The sequence below is a fragment of the Phodopus roborovskii genome, unplaced genomic scaffold (genome assembly GCF_943737965.1).
Source record: "Phodopus roborovskii unplaced genomic scaffold, PHOROB, whole genome shotgun sequence".
Taxonomy (NCBI): Eukaryota; Metazoa; Chordata; class Mammalia; order Rodentia; family Cricetidae; genus Phodopus; species Phodopus roborovskii.
This window is the reverse complement of record NW_026126517.1, coordinates 38,418,170-38,444,731: the sequence shown is the minus strand read 5'-3', so window position 1 is coordinate 38,444,731 and position 26,562 is coordinate 38,418,170. Positions and strand designations below refer to the sequence as shown.

The following is a 26,562-nucleotide window of genomic DNA, read 5'->3' as shown; positions in this document are numbered from 1 at the left end:
GTTACCTGTAGATATCATGCCGTGTGATGCTGTCTAGAGCTGTGTGGGACAGTAGGGCAGAGGGGCAGAGGGTGGCTGCATTAATACCAGAATTGCCCTGCTTAGATTCCAACCCTCACTTCCCTAATTATTGGTTGTTTGCAAGTCAGTCTCGGGCTCACTTTCCTTGTGTGCAATATTCAGAGGTAGAATTTGCCTTAAGGTCCCAGGAGTCAAAGGAAACACCTTCCCACAACCCCAGCAGAAGCTGTGCAACCGCAATAAGCCCCATCTGAGGCATAGAGATGGTTGGCCTGGTGTCTCTAGTAAGGGGAAGCTATTATTGTTGTTTATAAAAATAACACCAAAATTCTGCTTCACCTTGAAGGAAAATAATGGTCATACATTGAGGATGGTTGACTGAGTCTGTCTTCTGTGTGACAGGCAAGGGCTCTATCATAGAGCTATATCCACAAGCACTTATTGATTGACTGAGTGATTTTGAGACAGGATCTCACTAGGTTGCTCAAGCTGGCCTTCAGCTAGCTCTATACACTAGGTAGGCCTTGAACTTCCAGCATTTCTGCCTCAGGGAGTGAGTTCAAGCTTGAGTCACCAAGCCAGGCCAAATGGTGATCCTTTTTGATCATACAGAAAGGCTTCCAAATGTTTTTGTTTTTAAAGAGTTTTTTTTCCCCTTACCACATCTTTTTTGTATGCACCCCCTACCAAGTGCGAGTTACAGCAAGCATATGGAAGTCAGAGGACAAATTGTGGGAGCCAACCTTTCCACTATGGGTTCAGGACTTTGAACTCAGGTCATCAGGCTTGGTGACAAGGGTTTTTACCCACTGAGCATCCAAGCCTATAAGCCTTCATTCTGAGCCTCAGTTCTATAGCTCTGCATCTGGAGTCAGGGCAGACAGGACCATGCCTCTGTGCTTGAATTTTATCTTCAGAAAGAGCAGCAATATCTGGTAGGGTTTTCTTCTTTCTCTTTGCTCATCGCTTTCTCTCTTTCTGTTTGCTTTTCTGTTTTTTTCCAGACAGGGTTTGTGTGTGTGTGTGTGTGTGTGTGTGTGTGTGTGTGTGTGTGTGTGTGTGTGTGTGTGTGTAGCTCTGGCTGTCCTGGAACTTTCTCCATAGATCAGACTGGCCTTGAACTCAGAGATCTGTGTGCCTCTGCCTCCTAGCACTTAAAGATGAGTGCTACTATTGCCTGGCACTCATCTATCTATTCTGTTCCTTCTTTCCCCTCATCCCCACACATCCCTCCTTCAGGCCATTACTGAGGAGGTGAGGCCTAGGTCTGTGGAGCTTGTGTCTAAGAAGTGTGGGTCTGAGAAAGAAAGATCTAAGGTCTGGCTTCTCAGGGCTTTTTTTTTTTTTTTTTTTTTTTTTTTTTTTTTAAACATCTGCAGCTCTTTTTGCTCCCGGGGGAGAGTTCAAGAAATGAAGCCATCCTGTACCACCAGAAGCACATGGTCATGACCCTCCTGGCCTCTTTCTTGTACTCTGCTCACCTGCCAGAGCGACTGGCTCCTGGACGCTTTGATTACATCGGTGAGTGTGGTGGGGCAGGCATGGGGCCGACCCTGAAGCAGGGGGCCACTTTCTTGGCTGGGGTGGGGACATCCTTGACAATGTGTAGGTACAGCAGTGACCTTAAATCTTGATTGAAGCCATCATTTGTGTTGCCAGTGTACTGCCGGGGACAGGGAGGATGGGGACAGGTAGGCTCAGGACCCTGAAGCACTTCAGTGAGCAACCATCCTGTACTTCCTAATACAACATGAGCATGGTAAGGGAAGAGGGGAGGACAGCCACAGAGAGGAAGAGGGATGATGGCTTTGTGGTCACTCAGGATTCCAGACAGCAGGCAGCTTACAGAGGAGAAAGTCTATCTTGACCATGGTGAGTGGAGGGCCCGGAGTCTTGTGGAACTGTGGGTTCCAGGTGCATCCTTGAACGAGGCTGCAGCTTCCGGGTCCCAGGTGCAGCTTCCAGGCCCAAACTTAGACCTCCTGACCCAAGAACTGCAAAGCTGGGGCAAGGCCGGCATGCACAGAGGCCATCTAACACTGGAGGGAGCCGAGCTAAGTATGGCTTGAGAGAGCATGTGACAGGGAGAGGTGTCAGAGCACAGGAGCTCCTAGGTTGCTGCAGTGTTCCCTCCCCATTCCTCCTGAGCAGGATGGGTGGGGCTCTTCCCACCTGCCCCACCTGTCCCATCTGCCCCACCTGTCCCACCTGGCTCTGACACTGGCTGGGAAGGAAGCACCTATGTCTGTTACTCTTCTGTTGCTGTGACCAAAACCTCAAGGGTTTATTTTGGTTTCTGCTTTGAGGGTATGTCCCACTGTGATAAGGGAAGGCATGATGGCAGCAGAGCATGAGGTAGCAGTCATACTGTGTCCAGTCAGGAAGTGGAGAGAGATGAACGCTGGTGCTCGCTCGGCTTGCATTCTTTGTATCCAGTCCAGCCCATGAAATGGTGGGTTCTCCCATCTCAGTTAAGCCAATGCAGAAACTCCCTCACAGGCATACACAGAGGCTTGCCACCCGGCAGTTCTAGAAACCGTGAAGTTGACAGTATTAGCCACACAGCACCTTTGGTTGACCTCTGTAGATGGTAACAAGCCTTTGGAATAAAAGTTCCTTAACTAGATACCATGAGGCTCAAAGGGCCGGTTACTGTCCCTACCACCACAGCAAGCACCTAGGTTCTCCCCAAGCCACTTTGACCCTGCCTGGGAGCATATTCTCCACCTACTTCATAGATGGAGCCAGCTAGGCTTTGTGATCTGATTAGAGTCTCACTTTTCTTCTTTATCCTACTAGAAGGGACTGCTGCTAGTCAAATGCTTAGAGCACATACTCTAGAGAGAACACGGTCAGAGGTCTCTACCTACCACCCACTTCAGCCCCGCCTTGAAGGAAGACAGAGCTGTAGATGAGAGCTTGGGGACCACAGGGACAGGGGTGTGTCACAGACTGGGGCATTATTTGCCAGCACTCTGGCTTCTCTACGCTTTATTTATTTACTTTAGTCCTGTCCTCTTGGGTCTAAAGATACGTAGCAGAAAAATGCTTGTGTCACAGGGGAAGGTGCTTTCTAGGCCTGTTTAGCCCTGCCCTACAGGAAGCTCCTGAGACCTAGTAGATGGGATAATTGAAGCCACTCTTCCTGTTGGGACCCTTTCAGATGCCCCATTGCTCCTGGCACATCTGTTGCTGATCTCTCTAATGGAAAGGGGTTTAGTGAATGAAGGTGAGGTCAGGGTTCTGTGTTTGGTACCATGTCACACCTGCAGCAGGCCACTTGCCTGCATCCCACACATATCTGGAGTTGGGCACAGCCTGTGCTTTGGACTTGGATAAGGCTGGGTGCCTCACCATCCTCCCGGGACAGGAGGGGGCTGGGGCTGAAGGAAGGCTGCAGGCAAGCTTGCCTGTGTTCAGCAATCTCACCCCTAGCGCCTGAAATGGGATTTGTGGTACTCTACAGAACTTTTTCATGCATTACTTTTTTTTATTTCATGTTAATTTATTTAATGTGTTTGTGTGCTGCTGTGGACATTTAGGAGTCAAAGGATTATTTGTGGGAACAGATTCTCACTTTCTACCATGTGGTCCAGGGTTTGGAACTCAAGTTCTCAGGCTTGATGGAAGGTGCTTTTCCCTTTATTTATTTAATTATTTAATTATTTATTTATTTATTTATTAGATAGAGTCTCAATATGTAGTGGAGGTGGGCCTTAAACTCAATATGTAGCCCAAACTGGGCTTGAACTCATGATCTTCCTGTCTCTGCCTAAAGAGTGCTGATATAGCTCTCTGGAGAATCCTTATTTAATGGTCATGTTGTATTGGTTTGCTAGGCCTGCAGTTTACACACACACACAATGGAAATACTCCATACAAGTGTGAGTAGACTGCACAACAGAACACTTCTGAAGGCTGACCGTCTGAGATGTAGTTGTCAGCAGGGTGGTGTCTTTGACCTTTCCTTGGCCTGGGGATGAACACCTTTCTGCAGTCTCCATGGGATTCTTCCTCAGTACAGATCATGTCCAGTGGATTAGGCCCACCCCAGTGACCTCCTCGAAATTTAACCGTCTCTCCAAAGATGGCCACAGGTTGAACTTCAGCATGTAAATGGCTCAGAGACTCAGTTCAGTCTTGGAGAGTGCCATCTACTGTTTGTGTTGTTTCCCTAACCCTGGACCTTTTCTCATGGACATGCCTACTTTTGCCCCTCCTGCTTGGGCTCCTACTCACCAACTATGGGGCTGGTGAGCTCAGTCCTGCATGGTATCCTGGACTGAGAGCTCTTGGTCATGTCTCTGATAGGCCAGAAGTTGAGACAAGAATACTTGGGAAGAGGCAAATGGAAAACTCTGGCTCTTCCAATGTGGTAGAATTAGAGCTGGGGAAGAGCAGAAGGGTGCGTACATTTTCATTTGGAAAATGGGCTTGAAGGATAAGTTGCTTTAGAAAAGGAATTTTGCTCATCTAGTCTCCCTAGTTTTCTCATATTGATTTCTAAAAAAATATACAGTAAGGAGTTATATTAGGGCCAGATTCTCTACCATAGAATCCCCCCCCCATACACACACGATACAGGGCTTACTAGATTGGGGTTTGGGTAGTCCAACAGTGTCTGGCAGCCTGCAAGAGAGGCAGAGAAGCTGCTGGTTGCTTAGGCATTGGTAGTAGTCAGTCTACACTGGAAGACTCAGGAAGCTGAGTCTGATGGCGAGAGAGCACGCGCGCGCACACACACACACACACACACACACACACACACACACCTGGTGAGTGTGTGGGGGTCTCCTTGGCTGACTCTGAATGCCAACAAATTCACAATTAAGATAATACCACAGTATGTTTGACTATTTACTATCCCACTGTGAAGTCACAAATCAATGTTGCTTTCAGTAGCTAGGGACAGGCACACATGCAGTCCCAGCGCTTTGAAGGCTAGAACAAGAGGACAATGGTAGTTAGTGAGTTCAAGGCTAGCCTGAAGCTCCACAGCAAGAAACTGTCACAAATAAGAACAGAAACAAAAACAATGGTATATAATTCCTGCAGTGGATGTACCAAAGTGTAAATCCATTCGGGACATGTCTACAATCCCAGTATAATCCCTTCTGTCCAGGTAGTGAGGATTCCCATTTCTATTCTCTGCCATAGCTTCACCTATTCTAAACATTTTTAAGGTTTAAAAAAATGTTTGTATGTGTTCGTGTGTGTGTGTGTGTGTGTGTGTGTGTGTGTGTGTGTGTGCACGCACACATCGAGTTTGCATTCTGAGGCTAGAGGAAGATGTCAGGAGCCATGCTTTATCATTCTTTGCCTTGTTCCTTTAATCTGTCACTGAACTGGAGCTCAGATGAAAACCACAAGCCCCAGCTATCCTGTTTCTACCTTCGCAGCACTGGGTTCAGAGGCATGCCTGACCATGTCTGACATTTTACATGAGTGCAAGGGATTAGAACTCAGGTCTTTATGTTTGCACAGCAACAGTCTTACAGCCATCTCCCAGGTCCTTTGTAATCATTTCTTTCTTTCTTAAACATAATTTTTAATTGATTCTTTGGGAATTTCATATCATGCACCCCAATTCCACTCATTTCCTAGTCCCTCCATATCTGCCCCCACCCCTGTAGTGTCCCCCAAAAGAAGATTTTTGAAAATTAATTCAAAACAATAACAACAAAAACCCCATTTCACTCCTCCATTTTTCCTACCTCTCTAACGCCTCTGCGTTCGTCTTAGGGGCACTGGGAGCTGCAGTGTGTCACACAGTACACCCTTTTGTCCACTCCACTTTACTTGAAAATGTTCATTGTAATGAGTTATTGGTCTGGTTCAAGGCCTCTGGTTTCTGGTACACCATCAACACTAGATGCTCACCAAAACTCCTCCTGGATATCTCATCCTGTCATTGCTCAGCATCATGGAGGACCAGTCCCTTTGTGCACTCAGATAGGTCATGGATGGTGTAGGTGCTGGAGTGGGCCAACTCAAAACCCTGGATGTAGAGCTGGGTGGTTCTTTGGTGGCAACACAGGCCATGGACCTCAACATAGACCCCAGCTTTGGTCGGACCACAGACCCAGACATGGCTCTTGGCAGCAGCTTGGGCCCAGATGTCACCATGATCCCAAGTGGTGGCACAAGCCACTCAGATAAGTTCAGCACAGCTGGATCATGGCTCTCAGACAGCAACATAGCCTCAGGTGGCAGGCCCAACCACAGGCATCCATCTGATCTTCAATGGTAACGAAGCATGAACATCAACACAGACCCTGGCTGCAGTAGGGTCATGAACCCTGACATGTCTCTCAGCTGCAGCTCAGGCCCTAATGACACCAAAGTCCTGAGTGGCCACTCAGATCAGCATGGCACCTAAGGTGGCACAGTCCTCAGACACCAATATGGCCACAGGTGGCAGCCCAGACTCTGGGGCATCAATGTGGCCTTTGGTTGTAATGTGGGCAATAGATGTCAACACCGACTGGGATTGCCAACTACCCTACTGGGATAGGACCATGGCCCTGGGCAGGAGCCCAGGCCCAGACCTTACCATGGCCCTGGGTGGCAAGCAAGCCACCACATTAGCTTGTTTCTCACCACCTTTGCTCCTTCAGTTCTGATTCTCTCCACAGCACAAGGACCTGCCCACTTCTCTTTTCCATTTCTCCACCATGCATTTGCTCATCATAATGGCATCTGTCTGCCTGGCACTGTGGGCAGACAGTGAATGTCTTCAGGCAGTTGGGGTCAATGAGGATACAGGTGGACCTGTGGCTGTCTCTCACCTGCCTCTCTAAGCATTTCTTACAAATGGAATTATAAAACTAGTGTGGTTGTACAAGCCTGTAATCCCAGCATTCAGGAGGTGGAGGCAGGAGGATCAGAAGTTCAAAGTCATCCTCAGCTACATAGTGAGTTCAAGTCAAGTCTGGGCTACATGAGACCCTGTCAGAAGACAATCAGCACTGAAGTAAGTTAAACAAATAAAATCTTATATGTGATCTCTTGTCTGGATCCTTGGATTTAGCCATTTCATTTTTAGCCTGTGTCCATTTATCTATTGGTTAATGACTTCCCAGCACTTATTTTATGTAAATGCATATATATATATATATGGGTGTGCACAAGCCATATCACACAGAGGTCAGAGAACAATTAGTAGGAATGTATTCACTCCTGAGGGTCCCAGGAGCGGCACTAAGGTTACCAGGTTTGGCAGCAGGAACCTTTACCCATGCAGCCATTTCTCTGGTTCTGACTGGTAATCTTTTTTTTTTTTTTTTTTTGGTTTTTCGAGACAGGGTTTCTCTGTGTCTTTGGATCCTGTCCTGGAACTAACTCTTGTAGACCAGGCTGTTCTAGAACTCACAAAGATCCTCCTGCCTCTGCCTCCTGAGTGCTGGGATTAAAGGCTCTGACTGGTAATCTTGATGACCTTTGTTTTTTCATAGGTCACAGTCACCAGCTGTTTCACGTGTGTGTGATCCTGGCCACACACTTGCAGATGGAAGCCATCCTCCTGGACAAGACTCTGAGGAAGGAGTGGCTCTTGGCCACCTCCAGACCCTTCTCTTTGCTTCAGATAGCAGCAGCCATGCTTCTGTGTATCATCTTCAGCCTCAGCAACATTATTTATTTCTCAGCTGCTCTGTACCGAATCCCTGAGCCTGAATTACACGAAAAGGAAACGTGATTTCAGAACATGCCAGGCTTCAGTGTTAAGTCACTGGTGTGGTGCCAGCTTACAGTGGCCAAAAGTATTTGTAGTGACTGGCGTCTTGACATTTTTTAATGGGTTCATGTCAAAAAATGTATTTAACCTGGGGAGAGTTCTGTACACATGCACTGGTTGTGTAAGTGTTCTGTAAAGGGGAGGACATGGGCTTAAGTCCCGGGGAAGGCAAATTATTGAAATATCAAGTTTTAAATTTATTTAAAACGGGGTGTTTAGGGGATAGGGATATAGCACAGTTGGTAAATGCTTGCCCACAATATACAAAGCCCTGATTTTGTGTTTTTGATCTGGTTTTGTGTTTGTTTGTTTGTTTGTTTGTTTGTTAAGATAGGTCTCTCTATGTAGCTCAGACTGGAATTTACTATGTCCTGGAATTTACTATGCAGACCAGGCTGGCTCTAAACTCAGAGATCTGCCTGCCTCTGACTCAGCACTGTGATTAAAGACACAAACCACTACATTGAGTCCCTGTTTTTGACCCTCAGCAAAGCATAAGCCTGGCCTGATGGTACATGCCTATAATTCCAGCTCCAGAGAAGTAGATCAGATGATCAGAAGTTGAAACCCATCCTTGGCTATTTAGTAACCTTAAGGCCATCCTTGGATTTATGAGATTCTGTCTCTAAATAATAGAGTTCTCGATTAGATTTAAACAGTTGGATTAAGCATATTGCCCTGCCATTTTAATTTTTATATTAATGTTTAAAATGAAACCTGCTACATTTGATGAATTTTTGTATAGCTAAGCTTCTTCCTCAGATGAGAGAGATGTTTAAGTGAGTTAAGCTTCCTGCCAAGCCTGACAATGGGCGTTCCATCCCCAGGACCTGCTACAAAATATTCCACAGTACAGACAAAACGTGTTGACCTCTGGAGCTTAGTGCGTCAACTGGTAAGGCTCCCTGTCGTCTTTTCAAGCAATAAGGGAGCTTGTCACATGCCTGGCATTGTTTTAGCATGCTCAGTATGCTGCTGGACTTCGTGTCTGCAGAGGGTATTGAAGATCTCACCAATGGGACAGTCAAATGTGCTGTGACATGCATTTCCTGGGGTGGGTCTAGGGGTTCTGCTTTCCTAGGATAAATGCAGCTTTTTTTACAGAGGAAATGTGGAGAAGGGCATATCCACAGGAGGTCTCCCACACAAGAAGATCAGGGGAAAATCTAAAGACATTTGTGGTGTCTTTCATTTACAGCTTGATCAAAGTTCCAGCAACCTGCAGAGATACCTTGATTGCAAAGGTGCTTTTCCTGGGGTGAGACTTATCTATTGCTCTCCAGATGTGCTGACCCCTGTGATTTCTCCAAATGTGGGAAACTCAACTGCGTAATTTGTGGTAGTGCGGGACTGCGTATTAGTGCTGTCCCCTAGAGGAAAAAAGTTGCAGCAACCAGCCATCTATGTGCAAATCTCTGCTTTCTCTCCAGAATTTTCTATCAATAATATTTTTTTAAAAAGGTTAAAATAAAAATGAAGTCTTGAGGGTCAAACCCTGGTCTAAGAAGTAAGTAAAGCCAGGAGACTGGAAGGAGATGCTCTCCAGACATACACACTGATTTAAAGCTCTCTGCTTCCTGTGTATGGATGAAATGAGATCAGCTAGCTTCCTGACTGCTGAACCAGCCTCACACTCAGGATCCATGCCTTCCCTACCATGGTGGATGACAGTATCTTTTCTGGAACAATAAGCCCAAATAAATCCCTTCTTAAAAAATAAACAGTAACAAGAAATCACACATAACAACAACAGAATTCTGCTAAGAGCCATACCTTGTTCAATGATCATTGCAGCCTTACACAGAAAATACTTGTGCAGGTAAATCTAACCATAGCTGCCTGTCTGCCCTTGGACCAATGTTACCCTTGTTACTGATGCTTAGAACCAAATATTACTGTATTCATACATAATATAGCATCCTCATTTTGCCTTAAAAACTTTGCCCCTTATAGAGTTGGAGGTGGCTCAGTGGGTAAAGTGCTTGCTGTGCAAACATCAAGATGAGTTCAGATCCCCGAACATAACACCATGGAAACCTAGGTGTGATTGCACATACCTGTAATCCCAGTACCAGGAACAGAGATAAGCAGGTCATTGGAACTAACTGGTCAGATAATCTATCTAAATGCAAAGGTTTAGTGAGAGGTTCTGTCTCAGGGTGGAAGCAATGGAGGTAGACATTCTGATGTTAGCCTCTGGCCCCATGTGCATCAGCATGGATGAGTGTCTAGGCACACTTGTCAGGTCCAGCTCACTTGTCCAGTCCCCTGACGGAGTGTGCATTAAGGAAAGAAACAGGCCAGAGACAGAAAGTCGGGAGACCACCTGGTGAATACCAGGGTCCACCTTAAGTTTATTGCTCCAAATTCTTGTATAGTCCAACCAAAGGGGGGGGGGCGGACACACGAGTTCTTTGCCATGATACAAGGAACAAATGGACTTAATTGCTTCCTTAATTCTCCAAACATTTAGTAACCACACCTTATGTCAAACTTCTTGTTATTTAGCCTTGAGGATTAAGACATCTAGTAATCTTAGATCAAGTATTCTGTGATCTAGGTTAGACATTCACACCTTAGGCCAAATCCTTCAGTAGCCACATCTACACCTTAAACCTTTAGGTCTTGGCCCTTTAACCTTGAAAGAGCAAGGATAGTTTTGTACTCTCTGACCTTAAGTCAGTATGGAACAGAGCCACCTCTGTGGGCCCCCACATACACTCACCCTTGCCTAGACTCATGTGCATGTAATTTACTACAGGGTGCAGCCAGGGCAATACTGGTCTGGATTAATTGGTTGTCTTTGGAGAAGCTCTGTTATTTAGGCTCATGATACCTAACATGGCAATTCCTTGTTGTGTTAATAATTGAAGCTCATCATTTTATAGTGTTTTCAGGGAGTCCAGAAATGCTGATACAAAACAAATTTTAAGAGATCTGCACTTGATAATGACTTTGGGGGGCATCCATCACAGTGCTAGATCCTCTTGCTGACTCTGAAATACCTTCTGTCCTGTAACAGCTACTCCAAGATTAATCAGCTCAACCATGTCAAAGGCCTTGCCAGTAGCTCAGTCTCCTCCTCTGATGTCAAGGGCCAGAGTGTTTTGGATGTGAGTGGTCAAGAAATATGGTTTTTATTATTTTATTATCTGTTTACTTCTCTTCAGGAAGGGAGACTGATGTAATTATATAGGCTGGCAAATTTTGTTACATTAATTACAAACTGCATGATAAATTTAGTTCTTCAATAGCAATCTGACATTGTTCGTGGTATTCCCCACTACGTCACATTCTCACAGCCCCAATTTTATAGTGGAAAGAAAAGGCTGGGTGTGTGGCTCAGTTGGTTGTTTTGGCCTGGCATGCATTAGGCCCTGGGCTTTGATACCCAGCACTGCATATGCTAGGCATGGTGTTACATGCCTGTGTTCCCAGCATTTGAAGTATGGGGACAGGAGGATCATCAGGTCATACACAGCTACACAGTCTAAGGCCAGTCTGAGATTCATTAGGCAGCTAACAGTGATAACTCTAGTTCAGTGTTTCTCAACCTGAAGGGCACCACCTCTTTGAGGATTGAACGACCCTTTCACAGGAGTTGCCTAAGACAATCCAGAAAACACAGATATTTACAGTACAGTACGTAAGAATGGCAAGATTATAGTTATGAAGTAACAACGAGAGTAACTTTATGGTTGGGGGTTACCGCAACATGAGGGTCACACTAGGAAGGTTGAGAATCACTGTTCTAGTTCTTGGGGTTTCAAGGCCCTCTTCTGGTCTCCATCGGCACTGCATGGACATGGTGCAGAGAAATATAGCCAAAGCACCCAAGAACATAAAATAATCTTTAAAAAGCAAACAACGAAAACAGTAGGTGTAGGGCCGACACTCTGGAGACAGAAGTGAACAAAACCTTCGAGGCCTGCTCTTAAGAACCTAGCACTGAATGGGCAGAGACATCAAGAAAGAAGTAAGGCAGGTGAAGGAAACAGACCTAGGTAGCCCAGTGGAATGCAAAGCCACTCTGATAAGTCCACAGCTCAGGAGAGGCTTCAGGGACCAAAGGAGCCATGCTGGCTGGGGAGTAGTGGACAGACATTTCAGGCCTTGGGGCCAGTGAAGGCTCTTACTGGAAGCCAGACCATTCCTTCCAGCAATGCTGAACTGCACTCAGGAAGACAGTGATGAATTTGAAAATGTTCTGCATTTTCTCCAGAGAGATTGCCCAAGGGCTTTCCCGTCTCCTTTCTAAGTGTGTGCAATGCCTGGAGTTCTATACTAAAGCACCTCTGGCAAGACACTTATCTGCTGCCATCTTGTCTAAGCATCAGCTTTCGAGAACTGGCTTTGCTTTTGCTTCCACAGAGTGGATTAAAAGGAGCTCAAAGGTTCCTTAGTCCATCATCTAAATGTTACCCAGCTGTGTGAAACCGAACACATTCAGGCCTAAGCATGCTGACATATGAGATGCAAGGAGGCAGGGATCCTGGATACTGGACTATTGAGACAAACCCTCAGGTCAGTGACTACCTTATGCTGCTAAGAAGGGAAGCCAGCAAAGTTAAACTCACCACAAGACCTACCAAGAGAAAGAAAACCGTGTATCAAAGACCTTTGTGCAGTCTGGGGAGATGGCACACCTGTTAAGAGCACTTGTTCTTGCAGAGGACCACACAGATACTCACAGTGACCTGTAACTCCAGTTCCAGAGGATACAGTGTCCTCTTCTGGACTCTGCAGGTATGACAAGTATACGGTGCACACACTCACGAAAATAAAAATTAAAAAAAAAAATTAGGGGCATACTGGTTTTGCAAAGGACTTAAGTTTGGTTCTCAGCACTCCCATTAGGTAGCTCACCACCACCTGAAGCTCTAGTTCCAGGGGAACTATGGCCTTTTATGGCCTTTTTAGGTACATACCTATACAGGCAAACACACACACATGTACACACACTTAAAAAGAAAACATCTTAAAAGATCATTATGATGATAAGAAAACATCATAAAACATTTTTATACAGGCTATATTGCTTTCCTTCATAATTGCTATTACTGGACTACATCCCTAGTCCCTGTGGTGTGTGTGTGTGTGTGTGTGTGTGTGTGTGTGTGTGTGTGTGTGTGTGTTTGAGACGGGGTTATTTTATGTAATCTTGGCTGGCTTGGAACTTGCTATGTGCTGGGATTAAAACAGGTTTGGCTCAGGGACTATTTTTTCCTTCTCTCTCTCTCTCTCTCTCTCTCTCTCTCTCTTTCCAGTTTCTCTGTAACTTTGGATGTTGTTCTGGAACTCACTCTGTAGACCAGACTGGCCTTGAACTCACAGAGATTCACCTGCCTCTGCCTCCCCCAAGCACCACCACCACCTGGCACCCAAACACATTTTTAAAAAATAATAAAGCTGGCAGCCACTGTTAACCTTTAACAACCACTTTCTGCCTTAAGAGCAGACTTCTGGCAACCACTGTGTACAGAGGTAAACTTTTAACAATTGTCTCCTGTCTCCCAGCTTCCCAGCTAGGCTGATACAGTGGACAAAGGTTAGCTTCTAACTGTTGCCTTTGTGAGACCCTCTGTGTTGTATTCCTTTAATTTTTAACTGTCCTCCTATGTGACTCTATGCTCTGCCTTGCATTCTCTCAGGGACAGGGAAAAGCAGCTGTGTCAGCCACAGGCTTTTGCAAATATCCTAAGTTAACATCCTAACATCCTATTAACAGAAGTTGTAAAAGTTAAAATGTGGTTGTAAGCCTGACCTCATGGTTGTGAAAGCTCTTTGACCAAACCTGGTGCTTGATTTTACTGTAGGAAGAGGTACCAAACCAACCCCTATTGCCACAGTTTCAGAAGCCTGAACTCTTACTGTAGTCTCAGCTAAACAATAAGCTTTTTGTGCCAGAGGTGATTTTTTGTTTTGTTTTGGGAATAAAGTTTACTTCTGTCTCAGACATTGGTGGTGTGTCACCATTATTTGTGCCCCCAGATGGACCCAACAGTCATCAGGCTTGGGGTCAAGTGTCCAACCATCTCATTAGCCCCAGTCCTACTTAAAAACAACAACATAATTTCAGATTCAGGAACATGTTGCAACTTCTGATGTTTAGAGCCCCTCCTGCAGCAATGGAACACCTACTCCAATTAGCCACCTATCCACGATAGGTTTTCTAACTTGCTCAGTCCTTGAGTGTTCGGCATGTTGTTTCAGAATTACTAAGCCATGCCAGGGTGAGAAAGGGGTGTCCTCACAACTTTGCTGTGTTTCAGTTTCCTTCTGTCTGTAACTTGAGTTAATAGACTAAAATACTGGGATAGTTACTTTCACTTTCTGTGTATGCTATTCATTTGGAATGTTGCTTACAAGACTGGATTTATTTCATGTGGCTTTATTCTCTAGGCCCCACCACTTGATCAATTCATTGTTTCTATAGTGTATAAAAGGTAAACATCTGAAGATGTACAGTGCCTGGGAATCTGAGCCAGTGTTTCCAATACAACTGATTAACAGCCACTCAGGGTGACTGAGGTGTGTCGAATGGGTGCCAGCTGCAGAACAGCCCTGTCTCCATTTTCTCTCTCCTTCTCAAATACCTTGATTTTTAGGAGTTGTTCTTTATTGGTGCTCATAAGCTTCCCATAGAGGGCTTGCTTATCTGTGTTTCTTAGCTACTTGTAGATTAACCATCACTGTATTTGGAACAAAATACAGTTTTAAACATCTGTAGTGCCAGTCCCTTTCAAATATTTGCATAATATTCTCCTTGTCTAGAAATTAAAGCTACAATTGACACAAGACCCATGGTCCTACCCAAGAGAAAGTGTGTGTGTGTGTGTGTGTGTGTGTGTGTGTGTGTGTGTGTCTGTGCATGAATTCACATACATATATAGAGACTTTTATGCAAGTTACAGCTGTTTCATTCATAATTATCAAAATGAGGGACAAGTTAAATTCCCATCACCTAATGAATGGATGAACCTTCAAGCATTCATACAATGCAGTGCTGTTCAGGGCAATGAAATGTATAAATGGCTAAGACATGAAATGCAGAGATACATTTCAAAACCTTATGCTAAGTGAAAGAGGAGACAAGAAAAGTCAAACAGGGGAGGGAATCAGACAAACAGTTGGCAAGGGAATGGGGTAGGTGTTCACGACTAAGGAATAGCATGGGATATTTTGGGAGGAGAGAAATACCTCACATTTGACATTTTCACCCCCCACACAAACACTTTTTAAGACAGCGTTTTTCTTCCTAGCCATGGCTGTCCTGGAAGTTGCTATGTGGACCAGGCTGGCCTTGACCTTAGAGAGATCCACATGCTTCTGCATCCCAAATGGCAGCAGCTTGAATTTTTTTTTTAAAGACAGATTCTCCTGTAGCCCAGGCTGGCCTTGAAGAGGCTTTAGAGCTGAGAATGAACATGAACTTCTTTGATTCCTGCCCCCACCTCCTAAGTCCTCAGATTATAGGCATGCATCATCAAAACCAGGTTATGTGGCACTTGGGGTGGAATCCAAGGCTTTTGGTAGAGTGAGCAAGCAGTCTACTGCCTCCATTAATAGCCCCTCAAATCTAAGAAACAAAAAAGGGTTCATTTTAGACAGCTGGAGAGATGCTTCTGCAGTTAAAAGCAGTTACTGCTCTTAGCAAAGGACCTGGGTTTAGTACCCACCACTCACATGTCTAATTCTAGTTCTAGGGAATCTGATGCCCTCTTCTGGCCTCTTCAGGCATTGTACACACGGTGTACAGACATACATGTAGGCAAATATTCATAAAATAAATACTTTTTGTTTTTTGTTTTTCTGAGGCAGGGTTTCTCTGTAACAGCCCTAGCTGTCCTGGAACTAGCTCTGTAGACCAGGCTACCTCTGCTTCCAAGTGCTGGGATTAAAGGCAGGTGCCACCACCTTTTATTTTTATGTTTTAATTATGTGTATGCATGTGAATACAGGTACCCTTGGAGAACAGGAAGGGTGTTGGATACCCTAAAGCTGTTACTTACAGAGGTTGTAAGTAGCCTGAAGTAGGTGCTAGGAACAGAAATTGGGTCAACTGAAACAGCAGCAATCATCCTTAACCACTCTTGAACCCCAAATCTGACTTAAAAAAAAAAAAAAGCCTCCCAGTTAAGGCCCACTCCACAGTGGCAAAGAACCCAAGGCTGTACTGGGAATAGGCCTAAGGGAAAACCAAACACTACTATTCTGCTAAAGGAACTTAGCAAAAAAAAAAAAAAAAAAATGATTCCCCAGTGTCTCACTCAGCCACTATCAGAGAAGCTTCCTCCTGCAGCAGATGGGAACTAGCACAATGTGCAGAGAGTGAGAGATTTTAGAACATAGGATGTTTTCATCAACCCCTCCCCTTGGGGCTCAGGGAGACACACAGCTGGGTAGACACAGACTCTCACCCCTGACCCAGAGCTGTCTCCAACTGATACCAGTTGGAGAAAACTAGTTTTCCCCAGTGGAGTCTCCCTGGATATATTAACCACACTTAAGGGCAAAGTCCATGCCTGCAGTAGATGGCCAACACAAAATGAACTCAATGGTACTTTTGTAGACTTTTTTGTCTCATTTTGCTTTGTTTGGGCATTTTTTTTTAATTTAGTGGTCTTTTGTGTGTGTATATGATAGTCTCCAGTTTTGTAGTTGTGGTTTTCTGTGTGAGTTTTTGGGTTTTTTGTTTGTTTTTTTTTTTCAAGACAGGGTTTCCTTGTATAGCTTTGGAGCCTGTCCTGGAACTTGCTATGTAGGCCAGGCTGGTCTTGAACTCACAGAGATTGGCCCGCCTTTGCCCAGCATCTGTTTGTTTTTGAAAAAAAGAAAGAAAGGAAGGAAGGAAGGAAGGAAGGAAGAGAAAGAAAGAAAGGAGATGGGTGGATAGGGAGACCATGAAGATCTGGAAAGAGTTGTGGGAGGGAAAAAGCATAATCAGAATATATTGTATAAAAATATTTTTCAAGCCTGGAAGTGGCAGAGCATGCTTTTAATCCCAGCACTTGACAGACAGAGGCAGGTGAGTTCAAGACCAGCCTGGTCTACAAAGCAAGCTCCAGTACAGCCAGGGCTATACAAAGAAACCCTGTCTCAACACACACACACACCCCTTCAATAAATAAGAAAGATGTCTCGCAGATATACTTTGTCCTCTTTCCCATACTTGCCCTGGTCTACATCTCTAATTCTAGAGGGAAATGCAGATCTTTTAGGGCTATGGTGATTGATACTTTTAAGAAAATGAATGAGCACTTGGGAGGCAAAGGCAGGCAGATTTCTGGGAGTTCAAGGCCAGCTTGGTGTACAGAGTGAGTTCCAGGATAGACAGGCTACACAGGGAAACCCTATCTGGAAAAACCAAAATAAATAAAATCAAATAAATGATTGAGGTAGAGAGCTTTAATATGAACAGGAGCAAGGAAGAGAAAACCCAGCCTGAAGAAAAGCTGCAGACGGAGAAAAGGGAGAGACACTCCATTGTCCTTCAATGAAAAACTCTGTCCAGCCTTTCAAACCTTAGGGCCATGCCCATACTGCTAAGCTCTGGGCATGCAACAACGCCATCTAGTGGGGCTGAGGGGGATAAGCAGGGGCTGTCAGTTGGAAGGTGAATGCTGAAATCAGCAGTGCAGGTGACAGGCTGCAGGAGCTCCAGTATCCAGCAAGGGTCGCCGGTAGATCTGCTGAGATGAGGCACCCTCAGAGGAAAGGAAGAATGAGACAACAGAGAGAGACTGAGGGCCAGATATGCCCCAAGCATGTGTGGTGGAGTAGGGACAGGTGAAAAGGGTAGCCTCAAGGCCCTATTGAGGGTCTCATGCAATGGGTGAGAAGTCACTCTAGAGTGTCACCTAGACCTGTGATTTAGAGGTGAGACGGCTGTCAAATGGAACTGTATTGAAAGGTGGTAGCTGCAAAGCCTGTTAGGTTACTCTCTGTCTCTAAGAATTTATCCTACCTCTACCTTATAAAAGGACATGTTCCCAGGCTTATTCATTGTAGCAGTTTGCAAAAGCAAATATTGGAAAGCCAAATGCCAATCATAAGGGCATTAAACTATGGACATTTAAGTTGACTATTCTTATCAGTGCTGGCCCTAAAGGAAGTTTTGAATGGGGCATGAGTTGCAGAACACAAGTGTGGATACGTCCTTGATGATCATCAGCATAGGGCACAGGACTGAAGTGAGATTAGAATCAATTCGTGGAAGAGGAGTAGAGTAGGTTCCGGGCGGCGGTGGTGAATGCACTCGGGAGGCAGAGGCAGGTGGATCTCTCAGAGTTGTAGGCCAGCTTGGTCTACAGAGCGAGTTCCAGGACAGACTCCAAAAGCTACACAGAGAAGCCCTGTCTCAAAAAACAAAAACAAATTGAAGGTTGGGTGTGTGTAGCTTAGTGAAATAATCTTTGCCTAGCATTTGTGAGGCTCCGGGTTTGATCTCCAGCACCACGAAAAGAAAAATAAACAGATAAATAAATATATACATAGGAAAGAGCTGGGGGACCCAGGGAAGGAAACTCAAGTAAGGCAGACTGCCAACTTGGTGTAGCCTTCAAGATCATCCTGGAGGTTACACTGCAAGTTTGAGGCCAACGTTGACTACATGAGACCCTTGTCTCAAAATAACAAAATAAATATCAAAAGTAAAGTAAAATGTAAACTTATTACTAAATATAAAAATGATTAAGAGGGTGTGGTGGCCTGGAAGCCCCCCAGCCGGCCTGAGAGTAGAATACTCCCGACAGGAACTTTACTTCCTTTGAGGTTCTCCGGACAAAGGCAGGGGACCTCAGTCTCTGCGTCAGAACGGAAGGGCCCAGATTTCCCCTCACCGTTTTTTTTTTTTTTTTTCCGCGCTCACTGCCCTCTTCTGCCTCAAACTGTTTTCCCCGGGTTGCCAAGGAGACGAGCGCCCCTGCTGGCCACGCCGGTGCTCCCCGAGGCCCCGCCCCTTCGCCGCAGGCGGCCGCTGATTGGCCTGTTTGAAATGCGCCGGGCGGGCGCACACTTATCTCTGCAGCGTCGCCGGCGAGCTTTGCCCAAACCGAGTGTGGATCCCCGCGGCCGCTGTCTGCAACCTCTAGCCACCTCCGGCTCTGCTCCGGTCGGAGTCCGGAGCGCGTGTCTGGATAGCACAGAGCCTGCCGTCATGAAGCCAGCGTGAGTACCAAGCCACGGAGGGGACTGAAGAGACGGCCCGGGCGTCGCCGCCCTCCTCACGCTGCGATCGGGGGCTGTCGGGTTGCTGAAGCCTGACGCACAGGCCGGACCTCTGCGCCACGGCGCTCGGGTGCCCGCAGACCCCGGTGTGCCCACGCCCATACAGTCCACTCAGCCCGCGAAGGTTGCTCCGAATTCGGGTCTGTCTGCCACCGCCGCCTCGGGTTGACCGGGTTGCCATCCTTTGGGCTGCCCATTCTTCTCAGCTTCCTTCACCTGGCCCGCGGCGCAGGTGGTGGGTGTGAGGATCCGGAGCGCGCGCGCAGCTTGGGGTGTGCGCTGGCACTTGGGGAATTGAGTTCCCGCCGCTCTATGGGCATCCCTTCCCTAGTGCTAGCCTCGAGGCCAGGTTCCTTCTGCAGCTCAGGTACTTTGCGCTATCTTTGTCCCCAGGCCATCCCACTCGCCTGCTCTATCTTCCACGCCCACATTCCTCAATAATTCCTAGACACTCGGAAGGGCCTTTATCCTAGTTACGCTTGCGCTGCGAAAGAGGGCTGGTTTTAGAAATCGTCACCTCGAGGATAGCCTTTTCACGAAAACGGAACTTGTTTCAGTGAGAAAACGTCAGGTTTTGTATTTACTCAGGGACACCTACCCTAGCACACCCCCCAACTCTGCTTTTCGTCTATTTTATGCGTGACTATATTGGGAAAAATAGTTTAATCTACAGTCCAAACAAATTTTTAATTTTAGTGTTAAATATTGCTGTAGCCTATAAACGAGAAAGGGGGAAAAGTCATATGATAATGTTGAAATAAATTAAAATATTCTTTTCTCTTTTGTTTACTTCAAATACAATAGCAAGAAAATTTCTGTTTGGAACCATGTTTGGGGGGTGGGCTAAAGGATAGTAGTTTTGTCTGTGATGATGGCGCATGCCTGTAAGTGTGGCTAGCACCTTGCTGTTTGCATTTTTATAATTGAGGTAATCATGCACTGTGCTTGTGCACCTGTATAAAGTTAAATGTTGACTTCTCAAATTGGTAGTAACTAAAATTGATGCTCAAGGAAATATACCAACTTTTATATAAAGAACTGATAAATTGAGAGATTGGGGATGTATCTTACTGGTAGAGCAGCATCTGCCCACCGTGAGCAAATCTCTCAATTTGTTCCCCTGGGTATTTCTGCTATCAAAAGTGAATTTTCCCAGTCACAGTTTTAATGACTTAGATTACCATTGTTAGAATTTGTGAAGTCGAGTATGTTAATATGTATGCTAATATTGAATACAAATTTGTCCTTTTTTTTTTTTTTTTTTTTTTTTTTTTGGACTAGGAAAGCTAAGATGCCCAGGAAGCCTGTAATAAAAAAAGGATCTCAGACAAACCTTAAAGATCCAGTTGGGGTAAGAGTTATGTGTGTGTGTTCTTTCTTTAGTCTGTTTCTGTCCTGTATGTGCTTGAGAGGGGGAGGGAGAAATGATAATGAAAGTTGCCTCTGAGAGCACACAGTTGAATTGTACAAAGCTGGCTTTAGCCTTGAAGTTTGCTTTCTCTACAGGATTAGTCCAGAAAAAGGAAGTCTTTAGTAGTTGACCCCAAACTGGCTATCACTAATTAGAATTTGAAAAGTTTAGAAACTCCTACCAGGTTGTACTCTTTGGAGGATGGGGACTTTTTCTCAGCTTAGTTCTGTGTGAGGTAACTGTCCCAGCGACAAGGGGAACCCCACGCTCAAGGTTCTAGGGACTTGTGTAGAATAACTCAGGGTAGCTCATAACCACCTCCTGAGAAGGATTGCTTGCTCTGCAGTGTTCTGAATGCTACCACCCTGCCCCCACTGCAGAGGGTCTCTGTGGTGCACCGCTGAGTACATCTGGACAGGCTCTCCCTGTTTGAGCTCCTGCCCACTCCAAGTGCCATGATTACAGGTGTGTGCTACCGTGCCCACCTGGGCTGGCTGTTTGAAATGACATCCAATTCTAAACAATTTAGTAGTCTTTTCAGGCATTTCAGAGAGATTTTTATGTTAGTACAATTTTATTTGAGCACAAGGGTGAAGAGAAACTGTACAGTTTAATATTTTAACAAATTTATTTTGATTTAATGCATTTTTGCATTTGACCATTCTGAGCTGCAGATTTTGCTTCTTCATGGTTTCTGTGTTTATGTTTGTGTGGAAGATCAGATATTTGTAGATGAATGAACAGAAAACTTAAATGGAAAACTAGTGAGTGCTGAATATTCAAGCAGGCAGATTGCTGCTGAGAGTTCCAGGCCAACTTGGACTACAGAGTGAGAACCCTGTCTCAGCAAACAAACAGAAAACCCAAAAAGAAAACCAGGCAAAAATTCAACCTTGTCTAAACGCCTTTCTCTTTTTCTAGGTGTACTGCAGGGTGCGCCCACTGAGTTGTCCTGATCAAGAATGCTGTGTAGAAGTGGTCAATAATACAACTGTGCAGCTCCATACTCCTGAGGGTTATCGACTCAACAGAAATGGAGACTATAAGGAGGTAAATTCCTAGTAGAACCAAGTTTTTTTCACTTGATGTTTCCTGAATGGCCATTTTTTAATTTAAACATTCCTGTGTCATCTCACTTGTGGGAAGGGATACTTTAGCTACTTTAATCTAGAATGTCTTTGATTTCTAGGACATACAGGTAGACTTTTGGTATGTTGGAATTGCAGGATTGCATTCAGAGAATTTTTTTTTTTTTAATTTTTGAGACAGGGTCTTACTATGTTGCTGTGGCTGTCCTAGAACTCTGTAGACCATGCTGGAGTCAAATTCACTGAGATCTGCCTGCCTCTGCCTCTGCCTCTGCCTCCTGAGAACTGGACAGAAGGCGTGCGCCACCAATGCCTAATAGCTTCAGAGGATTTTGTTTACTGTATATATAACATCACATGATGAGATTTGAGTAACAGTTGATAATGGGCATTTTGTGTTTTTCCTTTTGCTGGGGCTTTAACCTAGGGCCTTGTGCATGCTGGGCAATGCTCTACCATTTGAGCCACATCTACAGTAGCATTGTGTGTTTGGATCAATCTGTTATGGAGTGGTTTTGCTTTGTATTGTTTTTCTGACAATATCACCATGTAACCCAGTGTCTTAATCCCTGTTTTATTGCTGTAAAGAGACACCATGACCAAGAAAGCATTTAATTGGGGACTTGCTTACAGTTTCAGAGGGTTAGTCCATGATGATCATTTTGGAAAGTGTGGTGGCAGGCAGGCAGTCATGGCAATGGCTGAAAGCTTGCATCCTGGTCCACAACCATGTCACAGAAAGAGAGATACTGGGACTTTCTTGGACTTTTGATACCTAAAAAGCCATTCCACACCTCTAACAAGGCTACTCCTAATCCTTCCTAAATAGTTTACTAACTGGAACTCAAACATTCCAATGTATGAGCTTATCGGAGAGGGGTGGCATCCTCATTCAGACCAGCCACATCCAGGCTGGCCACAAAACTTTTTCTGATTCTCCTGTTTTTGTCTCCCTAGTTCTGAAATTAGAGGTGTGTGCCACATTGATACCTTGAGAGTGGGTTTTTGCTGTTTGATTTTTGTGGTGTTAGATTGAATTTAGGACCTTGTTCATGCTAGCTACATAGCTACATCCTTTTCTTTTCTCCCTTTCTTCCTCCCTTCCTCCTTCCTTCCCTCCCTCCTTTATTTCTGAGATGGAGTTCCTCTGTCTGGCCTTGAACTAGTGATCCTCCTACCTTCACAGGTTGAGGGTTAGAGGCATGTATCCCCACATTTAGTACCTGGAGAGAGTGTTTTGTTTATTTACACTGTTGGGAAATGAGCTTAAGGTCTCCTACATGTTCAGTGTTTACTATGAGGTATATTAACCAAGCTGTGGAAGGGAGTTTTTTTTATTAGCCAAGTAGTGAATAAATAGTAAACCATGAGTTCAAGCTTAGCATAGTATTTCACGTCTGTGATATGGAAATTGAGGCTAAAGCAAGAGGGTCATGAGTTCTATGCCAGCTTATGCTAATGAGGGAACCTGGCTCCAAATATAACAATAAATATAAAGATATCTAGCAATAGAATTCTATTAGTTCCCCAAATGTTATAGGAAGGTACTTGCTAGGTGCTGGGGAGGGGTTTTTGTTGTTGTTTTGTTTTTTAAAGGCAGATCATGCCTTTATGGACTTTGCACCCTAAATTGACAATTGGTAGACAAGTAGGTCATGTAATAAGGCAGAAAGTCAAATTTACTGGAGGGTAGGAACATGGGAATACAGAAAATAGAGGATTGATTTAAGCTATCTGCTTTCTAACTGCCATCCACTCTTTTTTTGTTGGGACAGAGTTACTCTCTAATCTGTCTGTCCTAGAGCTTGATGTGTATCTGTGCTGGCTTTAAACATTTAAACTTAAAGTGGTATTCTGTCTTCTTAATTTTCCTGTATGCTTGAGCCACCACACTGGGCTGCCATTCAGACTTGTGCTCACTACTGCAGAGATACCATTCTTTAGATCATCTATGTCCTCTTTGCTGCCAAATTTGTCCTCATTGACTCAGCAGCATGTTCCTTCCTGAAGCACTCTCTCGTTTCCCTCTTCATCTCCTAGCTGTTCGTGTTACTAGCTGCCCTTTACTGGCATCTCCTGTCTAGCCTCTGAATGCTAAAAAGTAGGCTAAGGGTCCCTATTTTTTTTTTTTTTTTTTTTTTTTTTTTTGAGATAGGATCTCACACATTAACTTGCTTCAGCCTCTGAGTGCTGGGAATAAGGTGTGAGTCAGTATTCCTGACCCACAGAGACTCTTTTCTACCTATCATTCCCCTGGTTTTAAATGCTCTGGAATTTTTATGGCAAGGCAAAATCTTTTTTCTTCTTCTAACTCTAAATTTGAACATCAGACAACTTGCTGTCTTTGAGTGTCACTTATCCATCTGAAGTTTTTGTTTTTTGAGATAGTGTTTTTCTGTGTAGCCCTGGCTTTCCTGGACCTCACTCTGTAGATCATGCTGGCCTCAAACTCAGATCTGCCTGCCTCTGCTTCTGGAGTGCTGGGAATAAAAAGGCTTGCACCACCGCTGCCTGGCCCATCTCAAGTTTTATATATTGAAAGGCGGCCTTGATTTCTCACTACCCTTTAAATATTTTCCTCTTAACCTTTTCAAAAGATGGTATCATTGTTGTCGAATCTAGAAACCTAGAAACTACTTTCCTTTGGCATCTGCTCATGTTGAGTGACACATAGACACCCTGTCAGTTCTATAAAATGGATGCTGAGATTATCTTTTCCTGTTTGTCTTTCTGCCACTAGCTTATTCTGAGCTGGTTCCTAATCAAGCTGTCTATGGTGGGAAAATGTTTTTATCTTAATTCAAGGCAGGGCAGCGGATACTTTAGCTTGCACTAAATGTAACTAACAACATGAGTCCTACTAACTGCCTACTAATCTGTGCATTGAGATATGCCCATTGACTGCAGGCTGAGGTGGAACAATGGAAGATGGCAGGAAATGTTTTTTAAATGTTAAGGAGAACTGCTAACAACCACTTCTTGGGTGTGCTGAGCATAGTTTGAGCCTTTCCTGAAGCCTGTCTGGCTGCCTGCTTTTACAGAAGATCTTGTCTAATGGTTTCCACAGAGTTGCCAGAATGATCTTGCCAAGTAGAAAGAGATCTTAATCATTTCCTTGTGCAAAATATTTCAAGGAATATAGTCTGTAGATGGGGTAAAATCCTGTTCAACCAGCTTCCTGCTTGTCTTCCCTTCCTTATCTCTCAGTACTCATCTAGTCTTTGAAGATCCTCTGTAGTAGCTTACAAGCCACTCTGGCTTCTCCCTTGTAACCTGGATGCCTCCTCATCTTGAATTTCAACTTAGATCTTCCTCAGGATGTTCAAACTACCCCAGCAAAAACAGCACCTCACTCTCTGGTCTTCATTCAGTGTGCCTCCTTTATAACATGTACTATATTGATTTATTGGTAGCTGCACATTGTTTAAAGATGAAGGTGTGTTCTGAGGTCGCTGGGAGGATTCATTGTTTTGTGAACATAACCAAGTGTGCTTGTCTATGCTAGATAGATTGCCATAATGGATACAGAGGCTATACAGACTACTGCTCTTAGACTCCAGCGCCACGCAGTGCTGCTGTATGGAATACAGGAGGCAGGTGTACCACAATGCATCTGTTTCTATCCAAACAGGTTTTTTGCACTAGTGTCACCACCTCCTGGAGTAATAAAGCTTTCTTCCTTTAGGCACTAGTTTATCACCTTTGTAATCTTAGAGAACTTCCATTGTTTGTGTTCTCTTATTGAACTGAAACATCATGCATGCTTGTACCTGTCTCTTTTCTGTTCTTCATGAAAGCGCCGGAGGATATGAGCCTGTCAGCCTTGTTTGTCAAAAGAGTTAATTTTGGATTAAGCAAGACTGAATAGTCAGGAAGGTTGGAGCAGAGCAGGTCTTTGGGGATACAATGGAAGTTGAATACTGTCTTACTGAATTTCAACTTTGTACAAATACGAGGTTTGGTAGGTACTGAGTACTCAGAGAGCATTGCTGTGGAGCTGGCTTTGCCACTGTTCAGGAGCTTGAGAAAGGACCTTCTTGCACCTGTTTTCATTACGCCAAAGGAGGAGGTGTGCTTGAAGAGGAGGGCTTCTGCTTTCATTGGTACTGCCCTGCCTTGTCATTCTACAGTCTTTGTTCTGAAGTACACTGAGAATGGAAACTTTACAAAGGTAAAAGCCTAGCTGAAGTGCATGTTTAAATATTTTTTTTTTTTTTTTAGATTTTTAAGTTTTATGTCTATGAGTGTTTTATCTCCATGTGTGTATGTGATGTATGCCACATATGGGTCTTGTGCTCATGGAGGTCAGAAGCAGGCATCAGAGCTCCTAGAACTGGAGTTACACACAGTTGTGCCCCACCATGTTGGTGCTAGAAACTGCTAACCCATCTTTGCAGCCCCTGAAGTCAGTATTTTTGAGAGATCATTTAATCTTATTTATCATTTATAACATAGTAGTTTGCAGGGCTGGAGAGATATCTTCTCTGTTATCTTGCTGCTTTTTCAGAGGACCTGGGTTGGTTCCCAGCACCCACATGGTGACTCAATTTCTTTAGCTTTACAGGATCAGGCGCCCTCTTCTGATCTCCATGGGTGCCAGTCACATACACAGTACATGCATACATAAAGACAAGCATTCATATGCTTAAAATAATAGACAAATCATATACATATATTCACATATATATCTGTCTATTTTTGCTCTCAATATCTATAATCCCACATCTAGGGTTATGGGTTTTTAGCTCATTGGTAGAGCATTTACCTAGAATATGTGAGCGAGGTCCTGTTGTTCTTTAGTAAAAGTTATAAGAATAAAAGCTGGAGAAGGTGGGGAGGTCCTGGGTGAGGGTCCCAAGTGAGTGGGGTCCCAAGGGACCATGTAGGAGAGCATAGCAGGTTCCATAGCAGGTGAAGGTGACCGAGGCAGGAGGGAATAACATGCCAGGTAGATAGAGCTTAAATGAGGAGTTTATTTAGAAAGGGGAGTGAGGGAGAAGCGAAGAGACATAGAGGCACCGGGAACAGAAGAGAAGAGGGGGGTAGCTGGTGGCCAAACGAAAATAGGAGAGAGAGAG

General features: G+C 44.6%; 2 protein-coding genes and 1 non-coding gene across 6 annotated transcripts in view; all 3 read left to right on the top strand.

Annotated features, from left to right (window-relative positions):
- Nucleotides 1-8,038, top strand: part of Paqr5 (progestin and adipoQ receptor family member 5) — a 72,344-nt gene extending 64,306 nt beyond the window's left edge. For both annotated transcript variants that reach the window (XM_051197700.1, XM_051197701.1), the window contains 2 exons: nucleotides 1,401-1,542; nucleotides 7,476-8,038. In XM_051197700.1, coding sequence (XP_051053657.1) covers nucleotides 1,401-1,542; nucleotides 7,476-7,717 — 384 coding nt within the window. In that variant the 3' untranslated portion in view covers nucleotides 7,718-8,038. The remainder of the gene's footprint in view (nucleotides 1-1,400; nucleotides 1,543-7,475) is intronic.
- Nucleotides 8,039-8,971: 933 nt separating this feature from the next.
- Nucleotides 8,972-9,129, top strand: LOC127232021 (U1 spliceosomal RNA). The gene has a single exon (XR_007835326.1). It is a non-coding gene; the product is annotated as a U1 spliceosomal RNA (small nuclear RNA).
- A 9,581-nt stretch (nucleotides 9,130-18,710) lies between these two features.
- The window catches only part of Kif23 (kinesin family member 23), a 28,064-nt gene continuing 20,212 nt past the window's right edge, over nucleotides 18,711-26,562 (top strand). The window contains exons 1-3 of one of the 3 annotated variants that reach the window (XM_051197697.1): nucleotides 18,711-18,925; nucleotides 20,267-20,336; nucleotides 21,318-21,446. In XM_051197697.1, the coding sequence (XP_051053654.1) occupies nucleotides 18,753-18,925; nucleotides 20,267-20,336; nucleotides 21,318-21,446 (372 nt within the window). In that variant the 5' untranslated portion in view covers nucleotides 18,711-18,752. The remainder of the gene's footprint in view (nucleotides 18,926-20,266; nucleotides 20,337-21,317; nucleotides 21,447-26,562) is intronic. The other 2 variants (XM_051197696.1, XM_051197699.1) reach the window with 2 other exon arrangements.